This window comes from Nannobrachium achirus (assembly GCF_963921795.1).
Source record: "Nannobrachium achirus genome assembly, chromosome: 6".
In the NCBI taxonomy this organism is placed as follows: Eukaryota; Metazoa; Chordata; class Actinopteri; order Myctophiformes; family Myctophidae; genus Nannobrachium; species Nannobrachium achirus.
In genome coordinates this window covers 41,201,938-41,222,175 of record NC_137815.1, presented here as the reverse complement: position 1 = coordinate 41,222,175, position 20,238 = coordinate 41,201,938, and the positions used below count along the sequence as shown (strand labels likewise).

General features: G+C 40.8%; 2 protein-coding genes across 2 annotated transcripts; both read right to left on the bottom strand.

Annotated features, from left to right (window-relative positions):
* Window positions 1-1,110: 1,110 nt before the first annotated feature.
* Window positions 1,111-5,806, bottom strand: prr13 (proline rich 13). The gene is made up of 4 exons (XM_080728523.1): window positions 5,721-5,806; window positions 5,163-5,218; window positions 3,016-3,491; window positions 1,111-1,758 (listed from the first exon to the last, which is right to left on the bottom strand). The coding sequence occupies exons 2-4, from the start codon at window positions 5,176-5,178 to the stop codon at window positions 1,711-1,713; spliced, it is 540 nt and encodes a 179-aa protein (XP_080584649.1). The 5' UTR covers window positions 5,179-5,218; window positions 5,721-5,806; the 3' UTR covers window positions 1,111-1,710.
* Window positions 5,807-8,060: 2,254 nt separating this feature from the next.
* Window positions 8,061-18,442, bottom strand: LOC308287110 (bone morphogenetic protein receptor type-2-like; the record flags this gene model as incomplete). Its single annotated transcript, XM_080728230.1, has 9 exons — window positions 8,061-8,210; window positions 8,430-8,563; window positions 9,683-9,836; window positions 10,375-10,532; window positions 11,032-11,146; window positions 11,517-11,738; window positions 11,916-11,986; window positions 15,964-16,173; window positions 18,406-18,442. 9 exons carry the CDS (start codon window positions 18,440-18,442, stop codon window positions 8,061-8,063), a joined length of 1,251 nt encoding a protein of 416 aa, XP_080584356.1.
* Between the last annotated feature and the right edge of the window lie 1,796 nt (window positions 18,443-20,238).

Below are 20,238 nucleotides of genomic sequence, written 5' to 3'. Positions count from 1 at the left end.
GTGAAAGGCTGGGAGTTCCTAGCCTCGCAAGCCATCCCGAGTTCCCTCCAATTAGAACAAGCAGAATGAGTCATGAGATTTTACTGCGTTCAAAGTCCAACTGCCCAGAGCCCTCTCATCTTAAATAGGGGAGCAAAAGTTACGCGATTTAATAGATTAGAAAAAAATATTTATGTTTTGTTAACAGAATCGATTAGTAATGTATCCCCATTTTGGACATGTCATTAATGGCGACAAGAAAGTAATTTATTTTTGTGAAAGTTTCACTATTCTTTGTTGACAGGCAAGTTTTCACTATATATGCGACAAACTGTAAACTAAATTAAGTGGTTAATTGTTTCATACAACACACTTCTCAATACTTCAATTAATCTAAAAAGTAACCAATAGAATAATCACTTAGAAAATATTCAATAGTGGCAGCAGTAGTCTTAAGTTCCAACTAACCTTGTCATGTTTATGGTGTCCATACTGGTGCACCTTGTGTGCCTTCTTCATCATCTTCTTCATCTTTTTGTTGGCCTTATGACCAACCATGCCCATCCCCATCCCTGCCATTACCCCTGCCATCGCTCCCGGCATCATCCCTGGCATATGGTGACCTCCTTTTGGAGAGTGGGGGTATGGGCCAGGGTGCGGGCTAGGGTACGGGCCAGGGAAAACGCCTGGTGGTGGAACCGACGGCATACCGCCTGGAGGTGCATAGGGCATGTTCCCCCCTGGGGGCATGTTCAGAGGCATGGCCGGGTTCATCCCACCAGGGTATCCAGGATACTGGCCTGCTGGGTATCCTGAAAAGTGGTCACGTGAAGTGTAGATTTAACAAAGTGGAATGATCCAAGTTATCTCAAGTATACCAAAGTAACAAAAATTGGCTACACGATTCAGAACTCTTTCAATGATCAATATTTAAAAAGTTAAGCATTTGAAACCAGGGAGGAAGCTATTTTTTGCAAAAAAACTAAAACAAAACCATATAATTGTTGAATGATTTCATGTTTTGTCACAAATTTGCCACATAAATTATATTAATAGGTTTACTGAAGTGAGAACAGTCCATTTCATTTTGGAGCCATAGTGACATTTCTTACACAGTAGACATTTGCACATATTCTAGCTTTAATTCAGGTTTATTGTACAGGCTTAATTAACTTAAGCAACAATTAATGTGGATACAAACGCAACACATTTCTATCTATGATATAACGTAAATAAAACCTTTACATTTAGCAAACTATCTTCATTTCCTATCTAATCCCCAAATGAATAAACCAATAAGAAACTAGATAAGATAGCTCTCAAAATATTGAAATGGTTTATTTTAATAACAAGATATTTTATTTTTAAAACTTTGACTTAAATTTGGTCAAAAAAACTAAGTGCAAAGTGAGCAGGAAAGATACATTGTTGCATAGTGATGGTGCATTATTATCATTTACAGTAGGACATACATTTTTACTATTGCAAAAAATATAAGTTTAACTTTTTATATAAACAGGAAACAATCAAAAGGAAAACACACTGGAATGGCAATAATGAACTTTAAGGCATGGAAATGTTCACTTGCACAGATAGTGTTATATGCAATACTGTATTGTCATATACATCTTGTTAGAAGTTTATCAGTTACTGTCTGTTCAATGTTAATAGTGGTAGCTCATTCAGCAGTTCTCATTCCTTGGGAGTTGTATATTTGACCAAGCAGCAGCCTCAGTCTGAGTCACTGCTACTGCTGCTGCTGCTGCTACTTGAGGATGACTATGGACAGTGAGAGAGAGAGAGAGAGAGAGAGAGAGAGAGAGAGAGAGAGAGAGAGAGAGAGAGAGAGAGAGAGAGAGAGAGAGGTCAATTCAACACAAACAACACTGGGTCACATGGATGTACTTGGCACTGAATCGGGCCAGCAGTTTGCAATATTAGCCCTGGAACACACACACACACACACACACACACACACACACACACACACACACACACACACACGCACACACGCACACACGCATACTGGTTTTTATGATTTGTGGGGACCACAATGATGAAAAGGGTGGTCCCCACATGTGATGATTTTAATCATCTCATGTGGGGACCACCCTTTCTAAATGTTATACAGCTATGAAAACAATCAGGTATAACAACTATGGCTGTGTTAGCTTATACACAACTTCAAATATCAGAATTGATGAAGTTATTCCCCATGACGTGACTGTGTATACAGATTTTGGACCCCACAAAACATATAAAGCTACTGAGCACACACACGCACACACACACACACACACCATGACCAAAAAACGTGACTTATGGGCCAATGCTAAAAACTTCACAGGCACATCAGAGCAGCTCCTGTGTTGGTTTTTAACAGTTTCCCTCATGGGGACCTGATTTTTGGTCCCCATACCGTACCTGGTCCCCATGACGTGACTGTGTATACAGATTTTGGTCCCCACAAACATACAAAAACCAGTGCATGCACACACACACACACACACACACACACACACACACACACACACACACACACACACACACACACACACACACACACACACACACACACACACACACACACACACACACACTTCTAGACAGCTCTGCCCCTACAGAGGCACGTCATAATAAAAACATAAACAAACACTCCATAATCGAAAATAATAGTATCAGATATGGGTGAAAGGCTGGGAGTTCCCTCCAATTAGGACAAGCAAGAATGAGTCATGAGATTTTACTGCGTTCAAAGTCCAACTGCCCAGAGCCTCACCCCTCATCTTAAATAGGGGAGCAAAAGTTAAGCAAATGAATAGATTATTGATGTTTTATTAACAGAATTGATTAATAATGTATCCCCATTTTGGACATATCATTAATGGCGACAAGAAAGACTTTTTGTTAAAGTTTCACTATTATTTGTTGACCGTCTATTTTCACTATATTTGCGACAAACTGTAAACTAAATTACAGTTTGTCCCAATAGAAAATAATCAATAGTTGCAGCAGTAGTCTTAAGTTCCAACTCACCTTGCCATGTTTATGGTGTCCATGCTTGTCTGCCTTCTTCATCTTCTTCTTCTTCATCTTTTTGTTGGCCTTATGTCCAACCATGCCCATACCCATCCCTGCCATTCCCCCTGCCATCGCACCCGGCATCATCCCTGGCATCATCCCTGGCATATGTTGACCCCCTTTATGGTGACCCCCTTTATGGTGACCCCCTTTTGGAGAGTGGGGGTATGGGCCAGGGTACGGGCCAGGGAAAACGCCTGGTGGTGGAACCGACGGGAAACCGCCTGGAGGTGCATAGGGCATGTTCCCCCCTGGGGGCATGTTCGGAGGCATGGCCGGGTTCATCCCACCGGGGTATCCTGGATACTGGCCTGCTGGGTATCCTGGGTTTGGAGGCTGGGGGAATGGTCCTGGAGGGGGTGCACCGGGGTATCCAGGGTTGTAGCCGGGAGGGTAGGCAGGGTTCGGTGGGCCACCCGGAGGAGGCGGACCTGTGATAAAAAAAGAAAACCCACACCATTTACTTTTTTCCCCTAATACTAGGCCTAAACAGGGGTCAGTACTGGGTCCACTCCTATTTATCATCTACCTCCTCCCCCTGGGTAAAATCCTCCATCACCATGGTGTCCAGTTCCACTGCTATGCTGATGACACTCAAATGTACATCTCCACCAAACCCTCCACCACCCTCCCTCCCCCCTCCCTCACTGCATGTCTCCTGGACATCCGGAGCTGGATGAGCAGGAACTTCTTAAAGTTAAACGCCAGCAAAACCGAGGCCCTGCTCATCGGCTCCAAACACACACTGTCCACCACCTCCACTGTCCCCAACATCACCATTGACAACTTCCCCGTTCCATTTTCCACCCAAGTAAAGAGCCTCGGCGTCATCTTAGACAGCACCCTTTCTTTTGCACCTCATATAAAACACATCACCCGGTCTGCCTTCTTCCATATCCGCAACATCTCCAGATTACGCCCATCTCTATCCCAATCCAGCACTGAAATCCTCATTAACGCACTCGTCACCTCCCGCATCGACTACTGTAATTCTCTTCTCTCTGGCCTACCTTCCAAACTACTCAATAAATTACAAATCATTCAGAATTCAGCTGCACGGATCATCACCCGCACTAAATTATCCGCCCACATCACCCCCATCCTCATCCAACTCCACTGGCTCCCCATTCATTTCCGTATTGACTACAAAAACCTCCTCCTCACCTACAAAGCCCTCCATAACCTCGCCCCCACCTATCTCTCTGACCTTCTCCATGGCTACGTCCCGTCCCGTTCCCTGCGTTCATCATCAGCTGGACTTCTTGACTGGCCCCCTGACAGTACTCACATCAGCACCACGGGTGCCAGGGCTTTTAGCTGTACTGCACCTCGACTCTGGAACTCCTTACCCCCTCACATCCGTCAATCTGACTCCATAACCACTTTCAAAACCCAACTCAAAACCCACCTGTTCAAATTGGCATACTCACTCTAAAATTCCCACAACACCCGTGTATCTGTATACCTACACTCACTCCCCCAGTACTACTTGACATATTGATGTATTATTTGCTTTATTTCAGTGTTCTGATTGTATTGATTTTACTGTGTTGTGTTGTTGATGTATACTTTGCCTGTTTTTAACTGATTGTCTTTTTTTATGCTTTGCCTCTCTTTTAAACTGTACGGCGACCTTGAGTGTCCTGAAAGGCGCCTTTAAATAAAATGCATTATTATTATTATTAAACAGATTTGACAGTTAACCACTTAAAGGGATATTTCACTTTCAAACATGTTTAAAAGTGAAATATCCCTTTAATTATGATGCAAAATGCATCATATGACCAGTTGTAGCATGCTGAAATACTAAAATATCTAAAAACACAGATTGAACACAAAACATAACTCAGGATTGTGTTGATCGTGTCCCAAACAACAATAAAATAAGATCTGGTTGTCCCAGAGGTGAACTGGTCCTTTAAGGTGTGTATGTATCTGTATACTTTGTCATACGATGAATAGTGAAAATAGCCTATTTATTTTGAAACTTGTGAATGTTTTGGCGAAAGTCTTTGACATTTTCACCTCTAAATCATATACCCAAACAAAGTAGGGGTGCCAGATTGAAAGTGGATATTACACAACTATTACTGTTTTCTTACCTTGGTTAGGCCACATGATAATGTGTGTTCTGTGACAGGTGGCCTCAGAAGCAGCCCTGGAAAAAGGTATAAGCACATTCCCAACAACAAGGGAGACAAGAAAATTAAAGTAAATATTTTACAAACATGCTGACAATAAGACAATTGTAGTACTGTACTGTACATGTACAGTTGGGCTACACAAATTGAACCATTGAAATGACAGGTAAAATCTTTTGTGCACCTGATAGAAGTGTCATGAATGAGCAGAATACATTTGAGTGGACCTTTATTGTGAGTTTTTATTTTAAAAATATATATTTCGAGCGTAGGATATCAATTCATGGTCAATTGACATAGTAATGTCATTACATAAACTATGGCGTAGCAAGCCAAGACAACTCCCATTACAGATAGCCCACAAACAATCCCTCCCAGTACTTTCTCAATACTAGTTTTCTTCTGCTCTTTTATGGCTAATACCATGTCAGAAAGTCTGTGTTTCAGTGCATGCATTCTCAAAAGCGTATTCCATTATGGCGATCTCATTTCAAGAATCGTCCAAATCCATAAGCTTACCTTTGAGACCTCTGGATTGCTGTCAAGTTTATCAGGAATGTGGGTGGTGTGGTGTGGTGTGCTGCTGCTGCTCCGTGTGTTTGTCTTCCGGCTTTGGGAACATTTCGACATGCTTCGCCGTACGAGTGTGTCGCTCGCGAGGCGCTGAATATAGCTCTACAAGCCCTCAACGTGTCGCGATGTGACGCGTTGTGAGCTTGTAGATCGGCTATGTTCAGCGCCGCGCGACACCCTCGTACGATGGGGAGTATATGACTGGCTGAGTAGGAAGCAGTTTAAATGGAAATGAGCCACGACGAATCCCCACCCTTCATTTCTTTGCTTTGAAAAAAGAATGGACTCATACACACACGATGACGCACACACACACACCTGACTTTCTTGAAGGCACGTTTATTAATCATTCATGTTTTCTTTACTTTAGGCTGTTTACTGATCCATGAACTGTATGTGACCCATACAGTTCATGCGTCAGTAAACAGAATGTAAGTACAACCTGGAGAAGACACCTGAATGCGTTTTGATTGATTGATTGACTGATTAATTTATTGCTTTAAATATTTATTGGGAAACGTTTTAAAGTAGACTACACATACTGTATAAATGCAAAAGGATAAATCAGGGAGGGGGCCAATAGTAGGCCTACAATAGAAACAATGAAAACACATTGGAAAAACTATTAAAACAAAATCAAAATGCAAGTAGACCTACATGAGGTCCTCAGAAAATACAGTGCCTCAACAATATAACTACGATTTTAAACTAAAGATACAATATATTATAAGATACGGTACACATTTTAATAGATACAATTCATGTTGTAAAACCAAAAAGTAACAATAGAAATGATTACAAATTGGGAACCTGCTGCAACTCGACTGAGTTTAAGTTAAAACCCTGTACAACCTGAAATTGCTGAAAAGTGATCTCCTGAAGTGTAGCCTATAGGCTTAGGCTATTTAACAAAGTGGAATGATCCAAGTTATCTCAAGTATACCAAAGTAACAAAAATCAGCAACATGATTGTGAACTCTTTCAATGATCAATATTTAAAATGTTAAGCATTTGAAAATAATACCAATATAGACCTATATATTGGTATTATTTTCAAATGCTTAACATTTTATATCAGTGTATCAGTGGACTGCTACTGATTAGCGATATAACTATGCAATAATTTGTAAGCGAGAAAGCTTAAGGCAAGCTCTTATCCAGAACTTATTTCAATGAATAACTCTACTTTGTTGAGACTAAAATGTTACAGTACAGTACATGCCTAGGTTACAAAAAGGATATTTGAAAGAAGTAGCCTAGACACACAAATCATACATAGTATTAGCCTGATAAATCAGTCCGCACAGTACCACCCCCTGTTGGTGGGTGGTGTAGTGTGTGAAAAGTCTGACGCTTGCAGTCAGGCTAACATAGTAGCTGAAGGGGCCAGCCATAGGCTAGTGCAGTGGTTTTTAACCAGTGGTACTCCTTGAGGAGGTTCCAGGTGGTCCCCCAGCTAAATGATGGAGTTGGTAACCAAATGGACCCTTATTGACCTCTTGAGAGTGAAAAATGAAACCAAATGGACCCGTCCATGTTGAATTTGCTAAAACATACAGTAATCTTTAGAGAAATAACAACATTTAAAAACATGCTGAGTCACTATACTGCCACTGAGCAGCTCCATTTTACTGAAACCAAGTTTGAAATTAGAATTGAACACACAGAATAACATTACAAAGCAACTGAATTAAAATGGTAGTGGATGGAGTGTCCCACCAAGACACAGCAACCAATGGGTGTGAAGAGGGGCGGGACAACGGGCGGGACTTGACAAAGGGTGAATTAGAGAATGTAGAAGAATTGTAATTTTGATCAACGTTTGCCTGTTATCTCTCCTATGGTACCACATCAATACAGCATGGAAGTGTGGACAAAATCTTATCAAACAATAACAAAATATTCAAAATCTTGGGTCTGAAATGCTAAATCTCATCAAATGGTGTTGCGTGGCTCAAAAGCTGAATAAATAATGGACCTTGATATGAAAAGGGTCGAAAACCACTGGGCTACTGGGTTAGATACAGTACGTAGATTGGCCTGGATCTGGGAATCAGAAAGTCACAGGTCTGTACCCCGGTTCGCCCAATGTGTCCCTGAGCAAGGCACTTGACCCCTAACCCCTGGGTGCCTTAATGCTCTAACAGTTAGGATGGGTAAATGCAGAGGGCACATTCTATGTGCAAATGTACTATAGGAAATATACCCCAACAACTAAAGGGGACACAAATATGTGTTATAATCTATAACAGATTACACACCTAACCTGGCGTCTGGCATTTTGTTTTAAAAATGACAATCCTTTTCCTTCAGGACGGACATCTCCGACTCCAGAGGACTGAGAGAGAGTAATCTGTCCGCCACACACTGAGCGGTCAGCCTGGCTTGCGGTTCGTGATCCCAACAGTCTTCCATTATTTCCTGCAGTGCAATTACCTGAAAATAACATCCAGTTGGACATGGATAGTTATAGTTAACACATGTACATTGTTTATTGATTCAATATCCACAACATTTACACATGTAAATACATATATACGTTTTTAATGTTATCAAAGTTATGTTTATTTCACTCTGAGAGTGTTTGGTTCACTTTAACACTCTCTGAGCGATTTTAACATGGATAATTTTACTGTGCAATTTGTGGAATTATACCTGGGGAATCTCTTCCCAGTGCGGGGGTATGGAGGGCCTATTCCCCTGAGACACATACTGGACTAGGGAGTCTTGCATTACACTGGCTCCAAGTTCAGCTTCATAAGGCATGTAATGCTGAGGCACTGGTCTGCCTGCAGATGGAGACATTTCACCAGAAAGGAATGGGCAGTTAAAGGGATTTTCACTTTTTAAAAAAAATGGTAATTTTATCATCTAATCAGGCAGTTTTTAAGTTGCTTGATTCAATTTGATATTCATTTTATCAGACACGCCCCCTTCCTATACAAACCCATTGTAACTTCAAACTCCATTTTAACCATGCTAGATTAATCAAAAACACACGTTCTTGGTTCTGGTGACTCATACTGTCCTCCTTATTTAATTTCTTTAGTGTAGCCAGTTTAATTATTTTCATTTTCCAAAAGAATTATTAAAAATAAATTAAAAAAGTAATTGAAAAAACACGGCCAGCTCACGTATTAGGAGGACAGTATGAGTCAGCAGAACCAAGAACGGGTGTTTTTGATTAATCTATCATGGTTAAAATGGAGTTTGAAGTTACAATGGATTTGTATAGGAAGTTGTATCAGGAGGTCTGATAAAATGAATATCAAATATCTAAATACTGAATCAAGCAACTTAAAAACTGTCTGGGGTGTTCCCAAAAGCCTGATCAGACGATAAATTGCCTGATCCAGTCTTTAAAAAAAAGGTGAAATATCCCTTGCAGGTTAAACTTTATACCCACATTCTTGACCATAGATACAAAAAGTAATACAGTTGTTGATTGTATGAAAGTCAGAATAGTCTTATTTCAATCAGCATATGCTATAAGTTAAGTTAAAACTATTCCAAAGTACTTCTCCATCACTGGAGAGGGTGGTTATGTCTAGGCAAGGACCAGGCCACTATCTGAGTTACACAAACAAGATCAGGGGTAGATATGGTATAACTGCAAACCTTCATATATAGTAACATATTTTTGTATAGAACAGTGGTTCTAAAAGTGGGGTTGGGGTCCTTAAAGGGATTCCTCAGCTAAATGTGTTAACAGAATCAAAATCAATGCTTTAACCCTATATACAATTCATTGCTGAAACCTGAATGCTCTACTTTATTATCCAAGAGTGTCACACAAAACTAGCGAAAATAGCAGATCTCTCACATTATTAATGTGGGGGTCCTTGATATGAAAACGTTTGAGAATCACTGCTATAGACCACAGAGTTTACACAGACAAAATGTTTTACCCTCAAACAGATCTGAGCAGCGCATCCAGATCTCCCAGAGCAGCAGACCCAGAGCATACATATCCGCCTGCTGGAAACACCAGATATGGCTCAGGTGCACAGAGCCCTCCAGGATCTCTGGGGGCATGTAGCGCAAAGTACCCCTTCGATGAAGCTGGAGATGGAGAGAGAGTTGATAGAAGTAGCTCATTACAATGCACTAGATCAGGGGTCTTCAACAGGGGTCCAGGACCCTTAGGGGGTCCTCAGAGTAGGGGGTCCTCAGAGTTACTATAGGAGGTCCTCCAAATCTTTGTGTGGTAGACACATTTTTTTTAATTATATTTTAACCACTTGAACCCTAGTGTCCTTATTCTAACAACGCCTCACGCTGTTAGGCGTTGTGAGCTTGTAGATCAGCTATTTTTTGGCAAAGAGCTTTGGCGTAGAGGGGAAAAAGAGACGACTAATTACAGAGTGAAAATTGTGCTGTCAAACAATGAACTATATGGAATCTATGAAAAGGTTGTGGGGGGTCCCTGCTTCATCTCTCTCTCAACTAAGGGGTCCTTGGCCTGAAAAGGTTGATGACCCTTGCACTAGATGCAACGTGCAATAAAGTAGGTCTACATTCTTCTTTTATCAATCTATGATGTACTGTTGTCTCATACACCAGTACATCAAAAAGGACGATGGCTGCGTGTGGAGCTTACCGCTGTGTTGTCTGAATGGCACTGCCAGCTGTGATGCCCGGTGCCTGGGCCCATGATGGTGGAAAAGCCAAAGTCACCCAGGGCACAGGAGCCATCTGCTCTCACAAGCACATTGGCACTGCTGAGGTCTCTGTGGGCCACGGCAGGTTTGTGCACACCTGCAGAGTATGTGCACATGTTCAACAATTAAAAAATATATACACAGAAATATTTTGCATATACTGGTGATCTGGATTTCTTTAACCACTTTCAGGCTGGCGTCCCTATTTTGGGAACGTCATTATTGGCACGAACCTTCACACATTCTCAAAATCTATCCAAAATAGTAAGAACAGCAGATCTACAAACTAAGCTAACAAAGCATCACACTGCAACCCAGTGTGAGCTTGTATAGATCTCCTCTTGATCTGCAACTGATGTACCGTACATTGAAGTATAAAGTGGACAATGAAATATACAATGAGTCTTAAGAGTTTTTACGACCACTACCCACGCGCACACACACACACACACACACACACACACACACACACACACACACACACACACACACACACACACACACACACGCGCGCGCACGCGCGCGCACACACACACACACACACACACACACACACACACACACACACCTTGTTCTCTGGTCTTATTTCTTATTACCCTGTCTGTGAAGGTCAGAGTGAAGGTAGGCCAGTCCCTGTGACAGAGACTGGGACAACTTCAGTGATGACACCCAGTCACTAGTCGTCTCAGAAAGGAAGGAATGGAGGGAACCCTATCACCAACAAGACACCAAAGATGCTTATTCAGGGACAAAAATTATTCAAAATCAGTTTGCCGTCGTAGACAGCATGGCTCATGCTCAAATGATAAACTCAGTCATCATTTGACATCATGTAATGCTCGAATGATAGCTCAAATTTGCTTAACTTTGATGCTCAAAGTTTTAGTCTTTGTCAGTTTCCAATATTATTCTTAATAAATTGTGAAAATAGCCAACATACAGTACAAATTCAACACTAAAACCAATAAAAACTAAACCAAACCCACTTAAAAACAAACCACAACATAACTGAAATTGAAAACTAAAAAGCCAAAATAGAAATAGAAACGAATGAATAAATGCAAAACAAATGTATAATAACCTTGGCAGCCAGTTCCAGAACGATCATCCACTCTCCACCCTCCAGTTTGCTCCCAGCACCCAGGAATTGGACAATCCCAGCGTGATTCAGCAGTGGAAGTTCATAAACGTCCTTCTCCGAGGTGAACTCACGCTTTCTGGCTGCAGGGAACACCTTCACTGCCACCAAAGATCCCTGATACTTCCCCTGCCACACTGTTGCAAAACAGCCACGACCCACAATCTAAAAATGATTAACACAAAACAGAACAGATAATAGATAACACATGAGATACCTGCTACTTCAGAGAAAAAGTTCAATCTAAAGCACTAATCAAGTGCCACCAATCAAAATCCTGCTATAACATTATACGTACATCAAGACTATTGAACATGGAATAAAATTCAGTCCTTCTCCTACCTGTTGTAGCTCTATGTCTTCGCAGTCAATCGTAGACGATTCCAGTGATATAATAGGATCATTGTGGAGATCTGAGATCATAATAGTGATTGTGAGCAAATTAATTGCTAGAGAAAATAAAAACTATGGATGATGTATTCATTCATTCCAATTTTCAACCAGCAAATCCTGGTTGAAAACTAGAAAAGTGCTGGAGTGATACTTCAAAGTAACGAAGAAATGGACTTATAAAAAGGGAGTACAGTTGTGCACCAAGGTCAGCTCACAGCAGAAACGAGTGAACCAATGCCAAAGTTAAAGATGGGAAAAATGGAAATATGTCTAAAAGGTGTTTGATATAGAAGCATTGCTTTTGTCAGTAATTGCTTGTATAGCCCTTCTGATAAGAACACATGTCCAAGTCATTCAGTGTTGAGATAGTCGAGTCATTCGCCTTTGCTTTATTCCTGTGAAGTCTTTTTTCCCAAGATGAATGAGAAAAGTATGGGGGTGGCAGTAGTGGCTGGGTTGTTTAAAAAATATGAAGAATCAAGACAACAGACTCTTCTGTGTGTGTCCAACCCACACTTGTAAACATCAGCTGTAATCTCACACTTGTAGCCTTGGACAGTACTATAGGACACTGCTACTCAACATGGGTCCCGGGGACCCCCAGCGGTCCTTGAGGAGTGCCGTGGGTCCCCAGCTAAATGATTGATAGTTAGGAACCAAATTGACACTTATGGAGCTATACAGTAGCTCAGAGAGTGTAAATGTGTACACTCATTTGGTCTGAGGACCGCAATGTAAACAAGCTGTAAGCTTTTTTGTAACATTCATGATACATATGGCGAGATGGGGAGACTGAACAAATACCCTAGCAATAATCACTATCAGAAAATAGAGCTTTGCGATTTTAACAAAAAGCTATTTGTTTTTAACCAAGATACAGTATATATCACTGAAATACAGCATACTGAGAGTTACTGTAGGCTAGTTAAAAAAGTCATATCAGGCGGCCTAATGCATTTCAAACTGGGGGTCCAGCAATTGAAAAAGGTTTAGAATCACTGCTAGACCATATCCACACGGTGGACATTTTTCTATTAAGTGAATGAAATGCACCACGTTTTTTCAATGCAAATAGAAAACATTTTGAAATACTGCAAAAATAATACAAGATTGCTTTTAAACATTATGGCTCTTACCGGTATCATTAAAATGGCGTCTCCACTTGACAATGACAGCCACCATGCACAGGACCAGAAAGATTCCAACGGGAATAACAATGAAAGCAACTGTGAACAAAGAGACAGACAGACAGACAACAGTAAACAAGCTGTCCCCCCAAATCCTGATCACGCTGAGCTTGTAGATCTGCTGCAATTCTCAGTGTGCAACACATACAGTAGGACGATGGTATAAATATTATTGGGAACTCCTGCTGTTTCAAGAGACTTGAACTTGTAAAGTACTTTCAGGCATTTGCAACAAAGTTATATGAACATAGTCTTCATGAATTTTCCAAAAAGCAAGTGACATTTCTTTTGGAACAGTAATATACTTTGTTGTGATGTAAAGTTAACAACAGAACAGAACAGAACAGAACAGAAAAAGTAAATAAATAAAATAAAACAATGTATGTGGCCCACATTCTTAATAGGCCAATGAAACATTTGACATAATGATAATACACAATCACAATGATCTATATATGCGTGAGTTTGAAAGTTAAATTTTTAAAAAAGGTACTAATTTTAATACCTTTAGAATAAGAGTCGGGCTGTTTGTCCTCTGGGCTCCATGTCAGCTGTGCGTTACAGAGGTCTGTGTTGCACACACACTTAAGAATTACACCACGGCGTATGAAGCCCTTGCAGACTGGATCTGGACAAGATTCCTGAATCGCAGTACAAGCTGCAAAAGACAAATCAGGAGGACAGACAAATCAGTGATCACACACAGGGGAGGCAGTGGCTCAGGGGTAGAGAAACCATCATTAAAACACGGAGGGTTCCCGAAGGGTTCCCAGTTCAATCCCGAGCTCCCCCAGAGTTAGTGTCGAAGAGTCCTTGAGCAAAAGTCTGAACCCCTAGTTGCTCCCGGTGAGCAGGTTGGTGCCTTGCATGGTTTCCTTCACCATCGGTGTATGAATGTGTGTGTGAATGTAATGCACAATCTCTGTAAAGCGCCTTGGATAAAGGCGCTATATAAATGCACCATTTACACGTTAAAAGCTGCTCCTTAAAGGAGAATGTTGGTGTAAAACGGCTACCTTTCAAAGTATTTATTTGCGAAGAAATGGACTTTGAAGCTAGAAAATGGGACAACTGGACCGTTTTTTGGGCACCAAATAAATACTTTGAAAGGTAAGATGCTATGCTTGTGTCGCACGTCTAACATAGCAGCTCTGCAAACTCATGCACGTCATTGTGAGCAGGGAGTTTGTAGATCTGCCATTTTAGGTGTACGTCTGGGGATCCCCAGGTGGGGAGTTCCAGTGCATGGGTCTCCAGGGAAATTATTGATAATTAGGAACCAAATGAACCCTTACTGGTGGCTCGCCAGGTGTTGTATCTTCAGGGGAGTGAAGGACTGGACGCAGAGGCTTTGACAAAGTTTCAGATAACAGTTTATTGAAGAAAGTGGAGAATGGGATAAAGGGAAGGAGATGTAGGAATGGGAGATAAATGGATAAGAGAAGAAGGAAAGGGTGGGAAGGGGGATTCTCTGGGGGTTGCTTCGTTCTGTCGTTCTGTTTCATAGGGAATGTTCAAGGTGAACTGATTTAAAAACTAAAAAGGGTCCTTCAAATTAAACATGTTATATGGAAAGTTCTTGTCCTTCATGCACTGTGAAAATCAGCAGTGAAAAAGTACAAAGTATTTGAATATTGTTCTTAAGTAATGTCATTGAGTATCTGTACTTGAGTATTTGTATTTTTTAATACTTGGAGACTTTCACTGTACTATTTCAAAGACATATATTGTACTTGTGATTTCACTACATTTCAAGGAAGGGGAAAAGTACATGATTTAACCACCAACACTGATCTTCAAGTACAGAATTTGACTGAGAAACTTTAGCTGGTTGTCGAGTTATATTTGACCAGGATATACTTTGACTTAACCCATTAAGACCTGGAACAACTTTAACCATTATTTTATGCTTAAACTATTATAAATTTTAATCGCACTTAGTTTTTGCACCAAAGAACCTTCAGTTTCGGGCATACCGATCATAGCAATGCACCAACCAAGAAGAGACAACAAACGCAAAGGGAGAAGTAGCCGATCAGAGCACTTTGCTTGGCCCAGTGGATGCGAAATTGAGATTTAAAAAACTCACTCATACAACAAAAATGTGTTTTACTTGAAAAAAAAAAAGCTTCTCAGGTCAAATATCGATGTGCGATTAAAATGTGATTAATTGTGATTAATTAATCACAGAGCCTGTAATTAATTAGATTAAACGTTTTAATCGCATCCCAGCCCTAATATATAATGACATAGTTCAATATTGAAAATGGGTGGTCTTCCCCTTTAAATACTCGGTGGTACCATGCTAATCTTCTCTGTATTGTTCAAATTTTAGCCCAAAGACAGCACCCCGTTGCCAACAAAGGGCATTTTGGTATTGCATCTGAAATGACTTGGAATTAGAAACAGACAGAACATGAAATTTAAATATCCGAGGGGTTGTTTAGGCTAAAACCTGTATAAAACTGTATTATGGACCAATATTTATATAAAATATATATTTTGAAAAGCATGGTGGGGCCCCTTTAAGTATAAACATTAGGAGATTGCAGGCTGAGGTCCGTTAGTATCCAATTCAACTTGTAGGAGCTGAAGCTGAGGTTACATTCAGTCCAACAGATAAATATTGTGAAAATAGCTGATCTAGCCGATAGAGGCATTATCGGCCGATCGCGATCACTCACCGATCAATCGGCACATACCTGCTATTTTTTTTTTAAGCATAAAATAATGGTTAAAGTAATAATGCATAATGATGCGTTCCAGGTCAAGTGCCAGGGTTGAGTACTACTTTGTCCACCACTGCTTACCCATCACTTGGAGCACAGGCTGGTGCTGGCCCTTGAGCAGAGCGTAGTAGGCCACACAGCAGTCAGTGTGTGTGCATGTCTGTTCTGAGCCGTCGGCGCTCACTTTGCCAGCCTGGATGGAGGCGTTGTGTACCTTCTGCCTGTCAAGCTTAAATGCACAGCGTCTCCCCTCAGTGGCGCACGGCTCTGCCATACACCAGAAGATGCAGCCTGCATAGTCAAATTACTCAGTGTTAACTTAAGTCTGAGAGTGTACAGTTGGTTCATTGCAAGACTATATTATATTATATCAGTGTTTCTCAAACTTTCAAATTGCAAGGTCTCCCCTTAACTCTGACAGTTTGGTTCCATTTGTACACTGTCAGAGTTACAGACTTGTAAGGGTCAATTTAGACCCCCGCAAAGGAACCTAGAGAACCCCTGAAATCCACTTTGAGAACCACTGTATTATATTATTATAATATTTCACTATGAGAGTCACAGCTCAACCATACACCAAAAAAGAAGCATCCTGCACAGTCAAATTTTATTTAACTCTGTAACCAAACATTGCGGGCACTAGCCTGGAAACCAGACGAAACTGCCAGAGATAAAATATTTATATATTAATATTATGTATATATATTTATATATATATATATATATATATATATATATATATATATATATATATATATATATATATATACTATAGTCATGTCAGGCTATGTGGGCACATCAATGTTAAATTGGCTATTTATTTACCAAGTGTAAAAAAATAATGTGGAATGGTCTGACCGTTTGACATTCAAGGCCTAATATTTTCTACAATTGCTACAAATTGCTACAAAACCTGTGGTTAGCGAGTCATTGCTGGCATAAACAAGAAGTTGAAGGGTAAATGTAGGCATAACTTGCATTTAAATCACATATACTTCACATTACTTAAAACCATTTTCGAAATTCTTTCTTTTGCATTTTGGAAACAAAACAATTTAACGCTGATGTGCATAGTGTTTAGGTGCCCACTCTTCTTGTATATCCATTTAACTCTGAGAGTGTACATTTGGTTACAGGTCCATTTGGTTCCAATTGTACACTGTCAGGGTTACAAATGGGTCCATTTGGTTCCACCAGAAGGCTATGATTATCAAAGCAAGCAACATTTCCTATGCTGAATCATCGTTTCTTTGTTCATTGTTGGCAGAGAAAGAACATTTACCTCTTGAGAGAAATGCTGTGAAATAAAATTATTTCAATTATCAGTAATTTAAGTTTAAGTTTGTTATTGTAAATTATACAGTAAATAAATAAAAACATACATTCTTAATATATAATACTGTATATTGACAATACATATCCACTCAAGGGTACTATGTGCAAATACGTATATGTAGAATACTGTACATCGCGTTGTCAGGGAGAATTCTTTCAACTTTTTTTGTTATGATATGTTATATAACTATGCCCTACTTTGTCGTGTCATGCAAAGGTAGATTGTGAGTTTGTAGATGTGCTATTTTCACTATTCTCCAAAGCTTTTAAAGTGAAAATTAAAGTGTGTGTGTGTGTGTGTGTGTGTGTGTGTGTGTGTGTGTGTGTGTGTGTGTGTGTGTGTGTGTGTGTGTGTGTTTTACACATATTGAACCAATGAAAAGTCGACAATAAATAAATACACAGGTTCTTTCCCCATTTCCTGAAAAGCTACAGTTTTGGACATACAAGGTTTTCACACTACAGCAGTGATCTGTATGTGTAATGCAGTATAGCAGTATGCACATCTACAAACACAGTTGCAGCATTGTCTAATAAAACAGTGGTTCTAAAAATAGGGTCCGGGGACACCCAAGGGTCCTTGAGGGGTTTCCAGGGGAGAAAGAATTATTGATAATTCTACTGCTAAATTATAATAAACTTTCTCCATTGTGATCTCTCCACCTACAGTACACACAGCTGTATGATTCTGTACAAATAGTTTTGAATCTTCTTTCATGGGGGTTAGGGTTTTCAAATGGAATTCCACAGCCAAAAACACATCAATGTTACATAAAAATGTTTGTGAACCACTTTAAGAAAGCACACAAATCCAAACACAAAGTATTCATTCTAACCCTGCACCCGTTTAATAACATAAGCTTCCAGTCATATAATACAGTATTCTATGTGAACCTGACAATGCGTTGATACACTTTTGAACCTTATGTCTTACCTCGTGTAAATACTGTACCTGCTGGTTTATGCTATGTGTATAGATGTAGATGTTTGCCCCTCCTTGACATGTTTTTCTTTACAGTTTATTCTTCCTTGCTCTCCCTGATCCCCCACCTCTTATTTTCTCTTTCTGAAAACCACAATTACGATGGAGCTCGCACAAAAACGTATTTCTCACACTTCTTTACACCAGTAAACCTGTGACGCGACAATAAAGTTAATTCGGCACCGAGAAATGTGTAGTTTACTTACCGACGGCTACGAACAGCTGCCATGGATGCAGGTTCATGGTCAGTCAATCTGAACGCACACTGGCCAGGGAGTGTACATTTATCAGCCATGGGAAAGAAGGGAGTCACACTATTCTCACATCACTCCCACTATGACACACCTGCGTGTGCGCGCACACACACACACACACACACACACACACACACACACACACACACACACACACACACGAGTGGCTGTCTCGAATCTGCTCTCAAGATCAGGTCCGGGGACTCCCAGGGGTCCTTGAAGGGGTTCCAGTGGGTCCCCTTCTAAATTATTCAACTGGTCCCTTGCAGGTCTTCAACTCTAAAGTGATTGGGGGGTCTGTGGTCTAATGTATACCTGGGTGTCCTTGAAATAAAAAAATATGTTTTGGAATCACTGCTTAAGACAACATTTTAATGGCCTTTGTCAAGTGTGGGTCTCACCTGATGGGACCGAGGCACCGTCAGGTGAGACCTTGGGGTCTAGACTGATAGGCTCCTTTCACTACTAGAGGTTTGGGCTGCATACTAAGTAGCTACTATAGTACTACTATCTAGCGGCGTAGTAGCGGCCCGAACACCTACGTCGCACTGCCGTTCCGACCAATATGTCTGAGTCATTGTGGCATTTGTCTGTGTCACTTTTATCAAGTTTTATGCTCATATATGGAGATCTCTGTATCCGTCAGTCCTTGTCCCTTTTATGCCCATATATGGAGAGATCCCTGATGTCATCAGTAATGTATACAGTATTATGCCCATACATTGGGATGCCCATGTGGGCATATTGGTTGAAACGGCGGTGCTGGACAACAACTGGATATCCAAAAAACTTGACAGCGGGCACCACACCACACTCCCTTGAGTTTTAAGTCAGTCGGTCACATATATGCACATGACCATCACCATACACATGGGCATAGAAAAGCATTCACAGCTATTGAATTATAACAGTTGTCGACTACTTACGTGAAGTAGTCGACAATTCGACTATAGTTGTGGAGCTATATATTTATTTTCATTCTACTGTTATTAGTAGACATTTCTCATCAAAAGAACGTCTCAGATACAACCAGTAAATGGTTGAATAATGTAGATGGGACAAACCTGGGTGTATGAACACTGAAGGTGCAACATCAGGATTTGGTAATGATGTGTTTGCCAGTCTGCTCAAGCTCCCTGTCTGCACTCGCATGCTGCGCTGTCTGCCAGGCCCACACTTCTTCATAGATCTCAGATGTAGAGATCATAGATTGGTGCGAGACCTCCCACTCCTGCTTCCAGGATGCCACCATGCAGCCATGTGTCCGTAGACATGTCTTCAGGCCAGGGTCCTCTCCAGGAAGTACCAGCAAGATGTTGAGCCTTGGTGACACTTATTTGGCCTTCATTTCTTCTAGATGTTGTTTGAAGCACAGTGTCTGAAATCATTATGCCATAATATGCATATAGCAGACAATTACACACACACACACACACACACACACACACACACACACACACACACACACACACACACACACACACACACACACACACACACACAGAGATTAGCTCACAATCATAACTCTCAAAATATCCCTCTCACATTCATCTCTAATTGTTTTTTTTTTATTATACCCAAAAATACTTGTTGCGACCGTAGGTCGCACTTTACTATCAAACCCTGCACAAAGTGTCAGTAACTCCCTCCGTCTGTCTGTCACACCTCACACGTCACACTCTTGCCCTGCTCATATCTCCGCAACCGTTGCCCCGATCCATGCCAAATTGTGCACACACACTCCTTACCTGCCAAACTACAACCTCCAAGGACCCCCGGAGCTCC

Coding starts and splice junctions, on each gene's coding strand:
- prr13 (XM_080728523.1), bottom strand. Junction 1,759..3,015: donor GACACCATAAACATGGCAAG/GTGAGTTGGAAC, acceptor CACTGTCCATAG/TCATCCTCAAGTAGCAGCAG.